The sequence below is a fragment of the Coturnix japonica genome, unplaced genomic scaffold (assembly GCF_054131305.1).
Source record: "Coturnix japonica strain WE unplaced genomic scaffold, WE-NBRP24 Scf096, whole genome shotgun sequence".
In the NCBI taxonomy this organism is placed as follows: Eukaryota; Metazoa; Chordata; class Aves; order Galliformes; family Phasianidae; genus Coturnix; species Coturnix japonica.
In genome coordinates this window covers 32,755-49,720 of record NW_028188999.1, presented here as the reverse complement: position 1 = coordinate 49,720, position 16,966 = coordinate 32,755, and the positions used below count along the sequence as shown (strand labels likewise).

General features: G+C 61.9%; 1 protein-coding gene across 1 annotated transcript in view; it reads right to left on the bottom strand.

The window, feature by feature from the left end:
* Positions 1-1,821: 1,821 nt before the first annotated feature.
* The window catches only part of LOC146751344 (mitogen-activated protein kinase kinase kinase 11-like), a 47,893-nt gene continuing 32,748 nt past the window's right edge, over positions 1,822-16,966 (bottom strand). The window contains exons 4-5 of the mRNA XM_085534680.1: positions 15,170-15,339; positions 1,822-1,929 (exon numbers count right to left, since the gene is read on the bottom strand). Coding sequence (XP_085390806.1) covers positions 1,855-1,929; positions 15,170-15,339 — 245 coding nt within the window. The 3' untranslated portion in view covers positions 1,822-1,854. The remainder of the gene's footprint in view (positions 1,930-15,169; positions 15,340-16,966) is intronic.

Sequence of the window (16,966 nt, the reverse complement as noted above, 5' to 3'; positions counted from 1 at the left end):
ACAGACTCAGCTCCCGCTCCAGCACCTCCAGCTCCGCTGAGCCACCGCCGCCTCCCGCAGCCTCAGCGCCTCGGCCCGGCTGCGCTGAGCCTGGGACGCTCGAGCCAGCGCTTCCTCACGGCTCAGCAGCTCCTGATATGGGGGGATATGGGGCACAATGGGGGGATATGGGGGTCATAGGAAGGCAATGGGGGGCAATGGGGGGATATGAGGGGCTATGGGGGCTATGGGGGTCTATGAGGGTCATAAGAAGGCAATGGGGGAAATGGGGGTCGTAGGGGGCTATGGGGGGCTATGGGGCACAATGGGGAGCTATGGGGGTCATAGGAGGGCAATGGGAGGCAATGGGGTAATAGGAAGGCAATGGGGGGCAATGGGGGGATATGGGAGGATATGGGGTGGATATGGGGGAATATGGGGGGGTATGGGGGGATATGGGGGGGTATGGGGTGGATATGGGGGGATATGGGGGATATGGGGGGCTATGGGCTGATATGGGGGGATATGGGGGGATATGGGGGGGATATGGGGGGATATGGGGGGGATATGGGAGGAAGGATATGGGGGGATATGGGGGGATATGGGGGGATATGGGGGGGATATGGGGGGTATGGGGTGGATATGGGGGGATATGGGGTGGATATGGGGGGGTATGGGGGGCTATGGGGGGATATGGGGGGGTATGGGGGGCTATGGGGGGGTATGGGGGGGTATGGGGCACAATGGGGGACTATGGGGGGATATGGGGGGGTATGGGGCACAATGGGGGCAATGGGGGTGGTGGGGGCAATGTAAAGCCTCAGCCCGGCTGCGCTGAGCCTGGGATGCTCGAGCCAGCGCTTCCTCACGGCTCAGCAGCTCCTGATATGGGGGCACAATGGGGGGATATGGGGGCTATGGGGGTCATAGGAGGGCAATGGGGGGCAATGGGGGGCAATGGGGATCATAGGAGGGCAATGGAGGCAATGGGGGGCTATCAGGGGCTATGGGGGGCTTTGGGGGTCTATGGGGGTCATAGGAAGGCAGTAGGGGGCAATGGGGGTCAGAGGGAGGCAATGGGGGGCAATGGGGTCATAGGAAGGCAATGGGAGAATATGGGGGCCTATGGGGGGCTATGGGGGTCATAGGAGGGCAATGGGAGGCAATGGGGGTCATAGGAAGGCAATGGGGGGCTATGGGGGCCTATGGGGGGGATATAGAGGGGATATGGGGCACAATGGGGGGCTATGGGGGGCTATGGGGGGCTATGGGGGGATATGGGGGGCTATGGGGGTCATAGGAGGGCAATGGGAGGCAATGGGGGTCATAGGAAGGCAATGGGGGGCTATGGGGGCCTATGGGGGGGATATAGAGGGGATATGGGGCACAATGGGGGGCTATGGGGGGCTATGGGGGGGATATAGAGGGGATATGGGGCACAATGGGGGGCTATGGGGGGCTATGGGGCGAATATGGGGGTCATAAGGAGGCAATGGGGGGCACTGGGGGGCAATGTAATGATATGGGGAGATATTGGGGACTATGGGGGGATATGGGGGGATATGGGGGTCATAGGGGGGCAATGGGAGGGCAATGGGGATCATAGGAAGGCAATGGGGGGCAATGGGAGGCAATGGGGGCTATGGGGGTCATAGGAAGGCAATGGGGGGCTATGAGGGGCTATGGGGCACAATGGGGGGCTATGGGGGGCTATGTGGCACAATGGGGGGTATGGGGGCTATGGGGGGCTATGGGGCACAATGGGGGGCTATGGGGGGCTATGGGGGGCTATGGGGCACAATAGGGGGTATGGGAGGATATGGGGGGACTATGGGGGGCTATGGGGCACAATGGGGGGCTATGGGGGTGGTGGGGTCAATGTAAAGCCTCAGCCCGGCTGCGCTGAGCCTGGGATGCTCGAGCCAGCGCTTCCTCACGGCTCAGCAGCTCCTGATATGGGGAGATATGGGGCACAATGGGGGTCGTGGGGGGCTATGAGGGTCATAGGAAGGCAATGGGGGCCTATGGGGGGATATGGGGGGGTATGGGGGGCTATGAGGGTCATAGGAAGGCAATGGGAGGCAATGGGGGACTATGGGGCACAATGGGGGGCTATGGGGGGCTATGGGGCACAATGGGGGACTATGGGGGGATATGGGGGGCTATGGGGGGATATGGGGGGCTATGGGGCACAGTGGGGTCTATGGGGGGCTATGGGGGGCAATGGGGGTCATAGGAAGGCAATGGGGGGCAATGGGGGTCATAGAGTGGCTATGGGGGGCTATGGGGGTCATAGGAAGGCAATGGGGAGTAATGGGGGCCTATGGGGGGCTATGGGGGTCATAGGAAGGCAATGGGGGGCAATGGGGGTCATAGGGAGGCAATGGGGGGCTATGGGGGCCTATGGGGGGGATATAGAGGGGATATGGGGCACAATGGGGGGCTATGGGGGGCTATGGGGCAAATATGGGGGTCATAGGGAGGCAATGGGGGGCAATGGGGGGCAATGTAATGATATGGGGGGCTATGGGGCACAATGGGGGGCAATGGGGGACTATGGAGGTCATACGAAGGCAATGGGGGGCAATGGGGGGCTATGGGGCACAATAGGGGGCTATGGGTGTCATAGGAGGGCTATGGGGGTCAATGTAAAGCCTCAGCCCGGCTGCGCTGAGCCTGGGACGCTCGAGCCAGGGCTTCCTCACGGCTCAGCAGCTCCTGATATGGGGGGATATGGGGAGATATGGGGGGATATGGGGCACAATGGGGGGGTATGGGGGGCTATGGGAGGCTATGAGGGTCATAGGAAGGCAATGGGGGGCAATGGGGGTCATAGGGAGGCAATGGGGGGCAATGGGGGGATATGGGGGGTATGGGGTGGATATGAGGGGATATGGGGGGGTATGGGGGGGTATGGGGTGATATGGGGGGATATGGGGGGATATGGGGGGGTATGGGGTGGATATGGGGGGATATGGGGGGGTATGGGGTGGATATGGGGGGATATGGGGGCAATGGGGGTCAGTGGGGGTCATAGGAAGGCAATGGTGGGCAATGTAATGATATGGGGGGCTATGGGGCACAATGGGGGGATATGGGGGGATATGGGGGTCATAGGAGGGCAATGGGAGGCAATGGGAGATGGTGGGGGGCTATGGGGGCTATGGGGGTCATAGGAAGGCAATGGGGGGCAATGGGGGGATATGGGGGGGTATGGGGCACAATAGGGGGATATGGGGGTCATAGGAGGGCAATGGGAGGCAATGGGGTCATAGGAAGGCAATAGGGGGCAATGGGGGTGGTGGGGGACAATGGGGGGCTATAAGAGGCTATGGGGCACAATGGGTGGCTATGGGGGGCATAGGGAGGCAATGGGGGGATATGGGGGGCTATGGGGGTCATAGGAGGGCAATGGGAGGCAATGGGGGTCATAGGAAGGCAATGGGGGGCAATGGGAGATGGTGGGGGACTATGGGGGCTATGGGGGTCATAGGAGGGCAATGGGGGGCAATGGGGGGATATGGGGGGGTATGGGGCACAATGGGGGGGTATGGGGGTCATAGGGAGGCAATGGGGGGCAATGGGGGTCATAGGAAGGCAATGGGGGGCAATGGGGGTCATAGAGTGGCTATGGGGGCTATGGGGGTCATAGGAAGGCAATGGGGGGCAATGGGGGGCTATGGGGGTCTATGGGGGGCTATGGGGGTCATAGGGAGGCAATGGGAGGCAATGGGTGTCATAGGGGGGATATGGGGGTCATAGGGAGGAAATGGGGGACAATGGGGGGCAATGGGGGGCCATGGGGGGCTATGGGGGTCATAGGAGGGCAATGGGAGACAATGGGGGTCATAGGAGGGCAATGGGAGGCAATGGGGGTCATAGGGAGGCAATGGGGGGCAATGGGGGTCATGGGGGGGCAATGGGGTCATAGGAAGGCAATGGGGGAATATGGGGGGCTATGGGGGGCTATGAGGGTCATAGGAGGGCAATGGGAGGCAGTGGGGGTCACAGGAAGGCAATGGCGGGGAATGGGAGGCAATGGGGGACTATGGGGGGCTATGGGGGGTTATGGGGCTATGGGGGTCATAGGGAGGCAATGGGGGGCTATGGGGGGCTATGGGGGACTATGGGACACAATGGGGGTCTATGGAGGGCTATGAGGGTCATAGGAAGGCAATGGGGGACTATGGGGGACTATGGGGGTCATAGGGAAGCAATGGGGGGCAATGGGGGGCTATGTGGCACAATGGGGGGTATGGGGGCTATGGGGGGCTATGGGGCACAATGGGGGGCTATGGGGGTGGTGGGGTCAATGTAAAGCCTCGGCCCGGCTGCGCTGAGCCTGGGACGCTCGAGCCAGGGCTTCCTCACGGCTCAGCAGCTCCTGATATGGGGGGATATGGGGAGATATGGGAGGATATGGGGCACAATGGGGGGCTATGGGGGGCTATGGGGGGCTATGAGGGTCATAGGAAGGCAATGGGGGGCAATGGGGGTCATAGGGAGGCAATGGGGGGCAATGGGGGGATATGGGAGGATATGGGGGGGTATGGGGGGGTATGGGGTGGATATGGGGGGATATGGGGTGGATATGGGGGGATATGGGGTGGATATGGGGGGGATATGGGGGGATATGGTGGGATATGGGGGGGATATGGGGGGCTATGGGGTGATATGGGGGGGATATGGGGGGCTATGGGGGGATATGGGGGGGATATGGGGGGATATGGGGTGGATATGGGGGGATATGGGGTGGATATGGGGGGATATGGGGGGCTATGGGGGGCTATGGGGCACAATGGGGGGCTATGGGTGTGGTGGGGTCAATGTAAAGCCTCGGCCCGGCTGCGCTGAGCCTGGGACGCTCGAGCCAGGGCTTCCTCACGGCTCAGCAGCTCCTGATATGGGGGGATATGGGGAGATATGGGGGGATATGGGGCACAATGGGGGGATATGGGGGGATATGGGGGGATATGGTGGGGATATGGGGGGATATGGGGGGGATATGGGGGGATATGGGGGGCTATGGGGCACAATGGGGGGATATGGGGGGATATGGGGCACAATAGGGGGATATGGGGGTCATAGGAGGGCAATGGGAGGCATTGGGATCATAGGAAGGCAATAGGGGGCAATGGGAGATGGTGGGGGGCTATGGGGGCTATGGGGGTCATAGGAAGGCAATGGGGGGCAATGGGGGGCAATGAGGGGATATGGGGGGATATGGGGGTCATAGGGAGGTAATGGGGGGCAATGGGGGTCATAGGGAAGCTATGGGGGGCAATGGGGGGCAATGGGGGGCTATGGGGGGCTATGAGGGTCATAGGAGGGCAATGGGAGGCAGTGGGGGTCACAGGAAGGCAATGGCGGGGAATGGGGGGCAATGGAGGGACTATGGAGGGCTATGGGGGGTTATGGGGCTATGGGGGTCATAGGGAGGCAATGGGGGGCTATGGGGGGCTATGGGGCACAATGGGGGGCTATGGGGGTGGTGGGGTCAATGTAAAGCCTCAGCCCGGCTGCGCTGAGTCTGGGACGCACGAGCCAGGGCTTCCTCACGGCTCAGCAGCTCCTGATGTGGGGCACAATGGGGCACAATGGGGGTCGTGGGGGTCTTGGAGACATTGGGGGTCTTGGGGACATTGGGGTTGTTGGGGTCATGGGGGATATGGGGGTCGTGGGGCATGTTGGGGGGCAATGGGGGGAATAGGGGGGTGATGGGGGGCAATGAGGGGCTATGGGGGGATATGGGGCAAAATGGGGGACTATGGGGGGCTATGAGGGGCTATGGGGGCTATGGGGGGCTATGGGGGTCATAGGAAGGAAATGGGGGGCTATGGGGGGCTATGGGGGTCATAGGGACGCAATGGCGGGCAATGGGGGGCAATGGGGGTGGTGGGGCACAATGGTGGGCTATGGGGGATATGGGGGACTATGGGGGTCATAGGAAGGAAGTAGGGGGCAATGGGGGTCATGGGAGGCAATGGGGGGCAATGGGGGGCTATGGGGCACAATGGGGGGCTATGGGGGTGGTGGGGTCAATGTAAAGCCTCAGCCCAGCTGCGCTGAGCCTGGGACGCTCGAGCCAGCGCTTCCTCACGGCTCAGCAGCTCCTGATATGGGGGGATATGGGGAGATATGGGGGCTATGGGGGTCGTGGGGGTCTTGGAGACATTGGGGGTCTTGGGGACATTGGGGGTGCTGGGGGTGTTGGGGATATTGGGGGTGTTGGGGGTGTTGGGGTCATGGGGGGACTATGGGGGCACAATGGGGGGCTATGGGGGGCAATGGGGGCAATGGGTGTCATAGGGGGGATATGGGGGTCATAGGGAGGAAATGGGGGGCAATGGGGGGCAATGGGGGGGTATGGGGGGCTATGGGGGTCATAGGGAGGCAATGGGGGGATATGGGGGTCATAGGAAGGCAATGGGGGGCAATGGGGTCATAGGAAGGCAATGGGGGAATATGGGGGGCTATGGGGGCCTATGGGGGGCTATGGGGGGCTATGGGGGGCTATGGGGGTCATAGGAAGGCAATGGGAGGCAATGGGTGTCATAGGGGGGATATGGGGGTCATAGGGAGGAAATGGGGGGCTATGGGGGCCTATGGGGGGGATATAGAGGGGATATGGGGCACAATGGGGGGCTATGGGGGGCTATGGGGGGGATATAGAGGGGATATGGGGCACAATGGGGGGCTATGGGGGGCTATGGGGCGAATATGGGGGTCGTAGGGAGGCAATGGGGGGCAATGGGGGGCAATGTAATGATATGGGGGGCTATGGGGCACAATGGGGGGCAATGGGGGACTATGGAGGTCATACGAAGGCAATGGGGGGCAATGGGGGGCAGTGGGGCACAATGGGGGGCTATGGGGGTGGTGGGGTCAATGTAAAGCCTCAGCCCGGCTGCGCTGAGCCTGGGACGCTCGAGCCAGGGCTTCCTCACGGCTCAGCAGCTCCTGATATGGGGGGATATGGGGCACAATGGGGGGATATGGGGCACAATGGGGGGATATGGGAGGATATGGGGCACAATGGGGGGGTATGGGGGGCTATGGGAGGCTATGAGGGTCATAGGAAGGCAATGGGGGGCTATGGGGGCCTATGGGGGGGATATAGAGGGGATATGGGGCACAATGGGGGGCTATGGGGGGGATATAGAGGGGATATGGGGCACAATGGGGGGCTATGGGGGGCTATGGGGGGGATATAGAGGGGATATGGGGCACAATGGGGGGCTATGGGGGGCTATGGGGGGGATATAGAGGGGATATGGGGCACAATGGGGGGCTATGGGGGGCTATGGGGGGATATGGGGCACAATAGGGGGTATGGGGGGATATGGGGGGACTATGGGGGGCTATGGGGCACAATGGGGGGCTATGGGGGTGGTGGGGTCAATGTAAAGCCTCAGCCCGGCTGCGCTGAGCCTGGGACGCTCGAGCCAGGGCTTCCTCACGGCTCAGCAGCTCCTGATATGGGGCACAATGGGGCACAATGGGGGGATATGGGGGGCTATGGGGGTCATAGGAGGGCAATGGGAGGCAATGGGGGGCTATCAGGGGCTATGGGGGGCTTTGGGGGTCTATGGGGGTCATAGGAAGGCAGTAGGGGGCAATGGGGGTCAGAGGGAGGCAATGGGGGGCAATGGGGTCATAGGAAGGCAATGGGGGAATATGGGGGGCTATGGGGGCCTATGGGGGCCTATGGGGGGCTATGGGGGGCTATGGGGGGCTATGGGGGTCATAGGAGGGCAATGGGAGGCAATGGGGGTCATAAGAAGGCAATGGGGGGCAATGGGGGCAATGGGTGTCATAGGGGGGATATGGGGGGGTATGGGGCACAATGGGGGGATATGGGGGTCATAGGGAGGCAATGGGGGGCAATGGGGGTCATAGAGTGGCTATGGGGGGCTATGGGGGTCATAGGAAGGCAATGGGGGGTAATGGGGGGCTATGGGGCAAAATAGGGGGATATGGGGGTCATAGGAGGGCAATGGGAGGCAATGGGGGTCATAGGGGGGATATGGGGGTCATAGGGAGGAAATGGGGGGCAATGGGGGGCAATGGGGGGGTATGGGGGTCATAGGAGGGCAATGGAAGGCAATGGGGGTCATAGGAAGGCAATGGGGGGCAATGGGGGTGGTGGGGGACAATGGGGGGCTATGGGGGGTTATGGGGCTATGGGGGTCATAGGGAGGCAATGGGGGGCTATGGGGGGCTATGGGGCACAATGGGGGGCTATGGGGGTGGTGGGGTCAATGTAAAGCCTCAGCCCGGCTGCGCTGAGTCTGGGACGCACGAGCCAGGGCTTCCTCACGGCTCAGCAGCTCCTGATGTGGGGCACAATGGGGCACAATGGGGGTCGTGGGGGTCTTGGAGACATTGGGGGTCTTGGGGACATTGGGGTTGTTGGGGTCATGGGGGATATGGGGGTCGTGGGGCATGTTGGGGGGCAATGGGGGGATATGGGGGGGTGATGGGGGGCAATGAGGGGCTATGGGGGGATATGGGGCAAAATGGGGGACTATGGGGGGCTATGAGGGGCTATGGGGGCTATGGGGGGCTATGGGGGTCATAGGAAGGAAATGGGGGGCTATGGGGGGCTATGGGGGTCATAGGGACGCAATGGCGGGCAATGGGGGGCAATGGGGGTGGTGGGGCACAATGGTGGGCTATGGGGGATATGGGGGACTATGGGGGTCATAGGAAGGAAGTAGGGGGCAATGGGGGTCATGGGAGGCAATGGGGGGCAATGGGGGGCTATGGGGCACAATGGGGGGCTATGGGGGTGGTGGGGTCAATGTAAAGCCTCAGCCCAGCTGCGCTGAGCCTGGGACGCTCGAGCCAGCGCTTCCTCACGGCTCAGCAGCTCCTGATATGGGGGGATATGGGGAGATATGGGGGCTATGGGGGTCGTGGGGGTCTTGGAGACATTGGGGGTCTTGGGGACATTGGGGGTGCTGGGGGTGTTGGGGATATTGGGGGTGTTGGGGGTGTTGGGGTCATGGGGGGACTATGGGGGCACAATGGGGGGCTATGGGGGGCAATGGGGGCAATGGGTGTCATAGGGGGGATATGGGGGTCATAGGGAGGAAATGGGGGGCAATGGGGGGCAATGGGGGGGTATGGGGGGCTATGGGGGTCATAGGGAGGCAATGGGGGGATATGGGGGTCATAGGAAGGCAATGGGGGGCAATGGGGTCATAGGAAGGCAATGGGGGAATATGGGGGGCTATGGGGGCCTATGGGGGGCTATGGGGGGCTATGGGGGGCTATGGGGGTCATAGGAAGGCAATGGGAGGCAATGGGTGTCATAGGGGGGATATGGGGGTCATAGGAAGGCAATGGGGGGCTATGGGGGCCTATGGGGGGGATATAGAGGGGATATGGGGCACAATGGGGGGCTATGGGGGGCTATGGGGGGGATATAGAGGGGATATGGGGCACAATGGGGGGCTATGGGGGGCTATGGGGCGAATATGGGGGTCGTAGGGAGGCAATGGGGGGCAATGGGGGGCAATGTAATGATATGGGGGGCTATGGGGCACAATGGGGGGCAATGGGGGACTATGGAGGTCATACGAAGGCAATGGGGGGCAATGGGGGGCTATGGGGCACAATAGGGGGCTATGGGTGTCATAGGAGGGCTATGGGGGTCAATGTAAAGCCTCAGCCCGGCTGCGCTGAGCCTGGGACGCTCGAGCCAGGGCTTCCTCACGGCTCAGCAGCTCCTGATATGGGGGCACAATGGGGGGCTATGGGGCACAATGGGGGGCTATGGGGCACAATGGGGGGGTATGGGGGGCTATGGGGCACAATAGGGGGATATGGGGGTCATAGGAGGGCAATGGGAGGCAATGGGGGTCATAGGGGGGATATGGGGGTCATAGGGAGGAAATGGGGGGCAATGGGGGGGTATGGGGGGCTATGGGGGTCATAGGGAGGAAATGGGGGGCAATGGGGGGCAATGGGGGGGTATGGGGGGCTATGGGGGTCATAGGAGGGCAATGGAAGGCAATGGGGGTCATAGGAAGGCAATGGGGGGCAATGGGGGTGGTGGGGGACAATGGGGGGCTATGGGGGGTTATGGGGCTATGGGGGTCATAGGGAGGCAATGGGGGGCTATGGGGGGCTATGGGGGACTATGGGGCACAATGGGGGTCTATGGAGGGCTATGAGGGTCATAGGAAGGCAATGGGGGACTATGGGGGACTATGGGGGTCATACGAAGGCAATGGGGGGCAATGGGGGGCTATGGGGCACAATGGGGGGCTATGGGTGTCATAGGAGGGCTATGGGGGTCAATGTAAAGCCTCAGCCCGGCTGCGCTGAGCCTGGGACGCTCGAGCCAGGGCTTCCTCACGGCTCAGCAGCTCCTGATATGGGGGGATATGGGGGGTTATGGGGGGATATGGGGCACAATGGGGGGATATGGGGGGCTATGGGGGGCTATGGGGGGATATGGGGAGATATGGGGGGCTATGGGGCACAATGGAGGGGTATGGGGGGCTATGGGAGGCTATGAGGGTCATAGGAAGGCAATGGGGGGCAATGGGGGGATATGGGAGGATATGGGGGGGATATGGGGGGATATGGGGGAATATGGGGGGCTATGGGGGGTATGGGGTGGATATGGAAGGATATGGGGGGATATGGGGGGGGTATGGGGGGATATGGGGGGGATATGGGGGGATATGGGGGGGTATTGGGGGATATGGGGGGATATGGGGGGGTATGGGGTGGATATGGGTGGATATGGGGGGATATGGGGGAATATGGGGGGATATGGGGGGGATATGGGGGATATGGGGGGGTATGGGGGGGGTATGGGGGGATATGGGGGGGTATGGGGTGGATATGGGGGGATATGGGGGGGTATGGGGGAATATGGGGGGATATGGGGGGCTATGGGAGGCTATGAGGGTCATAGGAAGGCAATGGGGGGCAATAGGGGTCATAGGGAGGCAATGGGGGGCAATGGGGGGATATGGGAGGATATGGGGGGCTATGGGGAGATATGGAGTGGATATGGAGGGATATGGGGGGATATGGGGTGGATATGGGGGGATATGGGGGGATATGGGGGGATATGGGGGGATATGGGGGATATGGGGGGATATGGGGGGGGATATGGGGGGATATGGGGGGGTATGGGGGGATATGGGGGGCTATGGGGGCAATGGGGGTGGTGGGGTCAATGTAAAGCCTCAGCCCGGCTGCGCCGAGCCTGGGACGCTCGAGCCAGGGCTTCCTCACGGCTCAGCAGCTCCTGATATGGGGAGATATGGGGGGATATGGGGGGACATGGGGGGGTATGGGGGGATATGGGGGGCTATGGGGGGATATGGGAGGCTATGAGGGTCATAGGAAGGCAATGGGGGGCAATAGGGGTCATAGGGAGGCAATGGGGGTATATGGGGGGATATGGGGGGCTATGGGGCACAATAGGGGGATATGGGGGGATATGGGGGGATATGGGGGGATATGGGGCACAATGGGGGGCTATGGGGGTCATAGGGAGGCAATAGGGGGCAATGGGGGGCAATGGGGGTCGTAGGAAGGCAATCGGGGGCAATGGGGGTCATAGAGTGGCTATGGGGGCTATGGGGGTCATAGGAAGGCAATGGGGGGCTATGGGGGGATATGGGGGTCATAGGAAGGCAATGGGGGGCTATGGGGGGATATGGGGGTCATAGGAAGGCAATGGGGGGCTATGGGGGGATATGGGGGTCATAGGAAGGCAATGGAAGACAATGGGGGGCAATGAGGGGATATGGGGGGATATGGGGGTCATAGGGAGGTAATGGGGGGCAATGGGGGTCATAGGGAGGAAATGGGGGGCAATGGGGGGCAATGGGGGGGCATGGGGGGCTATGGGGGTCATAGGAGGGCAATGGGAGGCAATGGGGTCATAGGAAGGCAATAGGGGGCAATGGGAGATGGTGGGGGGCCATGGGGGCTATGGGGGTCATAGGAAGGCAATGGGGGGCTATGGGGGCCTATGGGGGGGATATAGAGGGGATATGGGGCACAATGGGGGGCTATGGGGGCCTATGGGGTGGTACAGAGGGGATATGGGGCACAATGGGGGGCTATGGGGGGCTATGGGGCGAATATGGGGGTCGTAGGGAGGCAATGGGGGGCAATGGGGGGCAATGTAATGATATGGGGAGATATTGGGGGCTATGGGGGGATATGGGGCACAATAGGGGGATATGGGGGGATATGGGGGGATATGGGGCACAATGGGGGGATATGGGTGTCATAGGAGGGCAATGGGGGTCAATGGGGGGCAATGGGGGGGTATGGGGGGCTATGGGGGTCATAGGAAGGCTATGGGGGGCTATGGGGGGCTATGAAGGGCTATGGGGCACAATGGGGGTCATGGGAGGCAATGGGGGGCTATGGGGGTGGTGGGGTCAATGTAAAGCCTCAGCCCGGCTGCGCTGAGCCTGGGATGCTCGAGCCAGGGCTTCCTCACGGCTCAGCAGCTCCTGATATGGGGGGATATGGGGCACAATGGGGGGATATGGGGGGATATGGGGGGATATGGGGCACAATGGGGGGATATGGGGGGATATGGGGGGATATGGGGGGATATGGGGCACAATGGGGGGATATGGGGGGATATGGGGGGATATGGGGCACAATGGGGGGATATGGGGGGATATGGGGGGATATGGGGCACAATGGGGGGATATGGGGCACAATGGGGGACTATGGGGGGGTATGGGGGGATATAGGGCTATGGGGGTCATAGGGAGGCAATGGGGGGCAATGGGGGATATGGGGCAAAATGGGGGGCTATGGGGGGCAATGGGAGGCAATGGGGGGCTATGGGGGGCTATGGGGCACAATGGGGGCTATGGGGCACAATGGGGGGCAATGGGGGGATATGGGGAACAATGGGGGGCTATGGGAGGCAATGGGGGGCTATGGGGGGCATGGAGGTCATAGGGGTCATTGGGGTCATGGGGGTCATGGAGGTCATTGGGGTCGTGGGGTCATTGGGATCATGGGGGTCATTGGGGTCATGGAGGTCATTGGGGTCACGAGGGTCATGGGGTCATTGGGGTCATGGGGTCATTGGGGTCATGGAGATCATAGGGGTCATAGGGGTCACAGGGTCATTGGGTTCATGGGGGTCATTGGGGTCATGGGGGTCAGAGGGTCATAGGGGTCACAGGGGTCATGGAGGTCACAGGGGTCACGGAGGTCATTTGGGGTCATTGGGGTCATTCATGGGGTCATGGAGGTCATTGGGGTCACGGGGGTCATGGAGGTCATAGGGGTCATGGGGGTCATAGGGGTCATGGGGTCATAGGGGTCACGGGGGTCATTGGGGTCATTGGGGTCACAGGGGTCACAGGGGTCATGGGGTCACTGGGGGTCATGGTGGTCACTGGGGGTCATTGGGGGTCACTGGGGGTCATTGGGGTCATGGGGGTCATAGGGGTCACGGGGGTCACTGGGGTCATGGGGTCATAGGGGTCATGGGGGTCACGGGGTTCACTGGGGTCATGGGGTCATAGGGGTCATGGGGTCATAGGGGTCACTGGGGTCATGGAGGTCATAGAGGTCATGGGGGTCATTGGGGGTCATGGGGTCATTGGGGTCATGGGGTCATGGGAGGGCATAGAGGTCATGGGGGTCATGGGGTCATTGGGATCACGGGGTCATAGGGGTCATGGGGTCATGGGGGTCATGGGGTCACTGAGGTCATTGGGGTCATTAAGGGTCATGGAGGTCACAGGGGTCACTGGGGTCATTGGGGTCACAGGGGTCATTGGGGTCATGGAGGTCATTGGTGTCACGGGGGTCATAGGGGTCATGGAGGTCATTGGGGTCATTCATAGGGGTCATGGGGTCATTGGGGTTCGTGGAGGTCATTGGAGGTCATTGGGGTCATGGGGTCATTGGGGTCACGGGGGTCATTGGGGTCACAGGGGTCACTGGGGTCATGGGGTCACAGGGGTCATGGAGGTCACAGTGGTCACAGGGGGTCATGGGGTCATAGGGGTCACGGGGGTCACGGGGGTCATGGGGTCATGGGGTCATAGGGGTCACTGGGGTCATGGAGGTTGTAGAGGTCATGGGGGTCATTGAGGTCATGGGGGTCATTGGGGTCATTAAGGGTCATGGAGGTCACAGGGGTCACTGGGGTCATTGGGGTCACAGGGGTCATGGAGGTCATTGGGGTCATGGGGGTCATGGAGGTCATTGGGGGTCATGGGGGTCATAGGGGTCATGGGGGTCATGGTGGTCACTGGGGGTCATTGGGGGTCATTGGGGTCACAGGGGTCATGGGTGACCATAGGGGTCATGGGGTCAATGGGGTCATGGGGTCACTGGGGGTCATTGGGGGTCATTGGGGGTCATGGGGTCATGGGGTCATAGGGGTCATGGAGGTCATGGGGTCACTGGGGGTCATTGGGGTCATGGAGGTCATTGGGGTCACAGAGGTCATTGGGGTCACGGGGGTCATGGAGGTCATTGGGGGTCATGGGGTCATAGGGGTCACGGGGGTCATAGGGGTCACAGGGGTCATTGGGGTCACAGGGGTCATGGAGGTCACAGGGGTCACAGGGGTCACTGGGGTCATTGGGGTCACTGGGGTCATGGGGTTATAGGGGTCATGGGGGTCATAGGGGTCACGGGGGTCATGGGGTCACGGGGGTCACTGGGGTCATGGGGTCATAGGGGTCACAGGGGTCATCGTGGTCATGGAGGTCATGGGGTCATGGAGGTCATTGGGTATCATTGGAGTCACGGGGGTCATGGAGGTCACAGGGGTCACAGGGGGTCATGGGGTCATAGGGGTCACAGGGGTCATGGGGGTCATTGGGGTCATTAAGGGTCATGCAGGTCACAGGGGTCACTGGGGTCACAGGGGTCATGGGGGACCATAGGGGTCATGGTGTCATAGGGGTCACTGGGGTCATGGGGTCATGGGGGTCATGGGGTCACTGGGGTCATGGGGTCATAGGGGTCATGGGGGTCATTGGGGTCATTAAGGGTCATGGAGGTCACAGGGGTCACAGGGGTCACTGGGGTCATTGGGGTCACTGGGGTCATGGGGTTATAGGGGTCATGGGGGTCATGGTGGTCACAGGGGTCACTGTGGTCCCGTAGGTCACAGCGTGTCACTGCGGTCACGTGTTCCGGCCTGTGTATGTCACGTGCTCACCTTCTCCCTGTGGCGCATGCGCAGGAACGTTTCCCGCACCTCGTGCCGCCATTTCCGCTGCCGGCCCCGGAAGGAGCCGGGCGGACCCAGCGCGTCGGGCTGCAGCGCCACGAGCCGCCGCACGATGGCGCTGAACGGAGGCCGGAAGTGCGGGTCCGGCTCCCAGCAGGCTGTGCGCGGAGAGATGGGGGGAGGGGAGATGCCCGGATGAACCACATTGACACACAGAGACTCACTATGAACCCCATAGCCCCCCATTGCCCCCATTGACCCCCATTGCCCCCCATTGACCCCCATTGTGCCCCATAGCCCCCCATTGCCTCCTATGACCCCCATAGCCCCCCATAGCCCCCCATTGCCTCCTATGACCCCCATTGCCCCCCATTGCCACCCTATGACCCCCATTGTGTCCCATAGCCCCCCATAGTGCCCCGTAGCCCCCCATAGCCCCCCACGACCCCCATAGCCCCCCATTGTGCCCCATAGCCCCCCATAGCCCCCCATTGTGCCCCATAGCCCCCCATAGCCCCCCATTGTGCCCCATAGCCCCCCATAGCCCCCCATTGCCTCCTATGACCACCATTGTGCCCCATTACCCCCCATAGCTCCCCATTGCCTCCTATGACCCCCATAGCCCCCCATAGCCCCCCATTGACCCCCATTGTGCCCCATAGGCCCTCACGACCCCCATTGCCCCCCATTGCCTCCTTGTGATGATCCCCATAGCCCCCCCATTGCCCCCCATAGCCCCCCATTGTCCCCCATTGCCCCCCATAGCCCCCATAGCCCTCCATTGCCTCCCTATGACTTCCATAGTCCCCCATTGCCCCCCATTGCCTCCTATGACCCCCATAGCCCCCCATAGCCCCCCATTGTGTCCCATAGCCCCCCATAGACTCCCTATGATCCCCATAGCCCCCCATTGCCTCCTATGACACCCATTGCCTTCCTATGACCCCCATAGCCCCCCATTGCCCCCCATAGCCCCCCTATGACCCCCATAGCCCCCCATAGCCTTCCATAGACTCCCTATGAACCCCATAGCCCCCCACGACCCCCATAGCCCCACATTGTGCCCCTTAGCCCCCCATTGCCCCCCATAGCCCCCCATTCTGCCCCTTAGCCCCCCATTGTGCCCCATTGCCCCCCTATGACCCTCATAGGCCCCATTGCCCCCCATAGCCCCCCATAGCCTCCTATGACACCCATTGCCCACCATTGTGCCCCATAGCCCCCCATTGTGCCCCATAGCCCCCCATAGCCCCCCATTGTGCCCCATAGCCCACCATTGTGCCCCATAGCCCCCCATAGCCCCCCATTGTGCCCCATAGCCCCCCATTGTGCCCCATAGCCCCCCATAGCCCCCCATTGTGCCCCATAGCCCACCATTGTGCCCCATAGCCCCCCATAGCCCCCCATTGTGCCCCATAGCCCCCCATTGTGCCCCATAGCCCCCCATTGTGCCCCATAGCCCCCCATTGCCTCCCTATGACCCCCATAGCCCACCATAGCCCCCCATAGCCCCCCATTGCCTCCTTGTGAACCCCTTAGCCCCCCATTGTGCCCCATAGCCCCCCATTGTGCCCCATTGCCCCCCATAGCCCCCCATTGTGCCCCATAGCCCCCCATAGCCCCCCATTGTGCCTCATAGCCCCCCATAGCCCCCCATAGCCCCCCATTGCCTCCTATGACCCCCATTGTGCCCCATAGCCCCCCATAGCCCCCCATTGTGCCCCATAGCCCCCCATTGTGCCCCATTGCCCCCCATTGTGCCCCATAGCCCCCCATAGCCCCCCA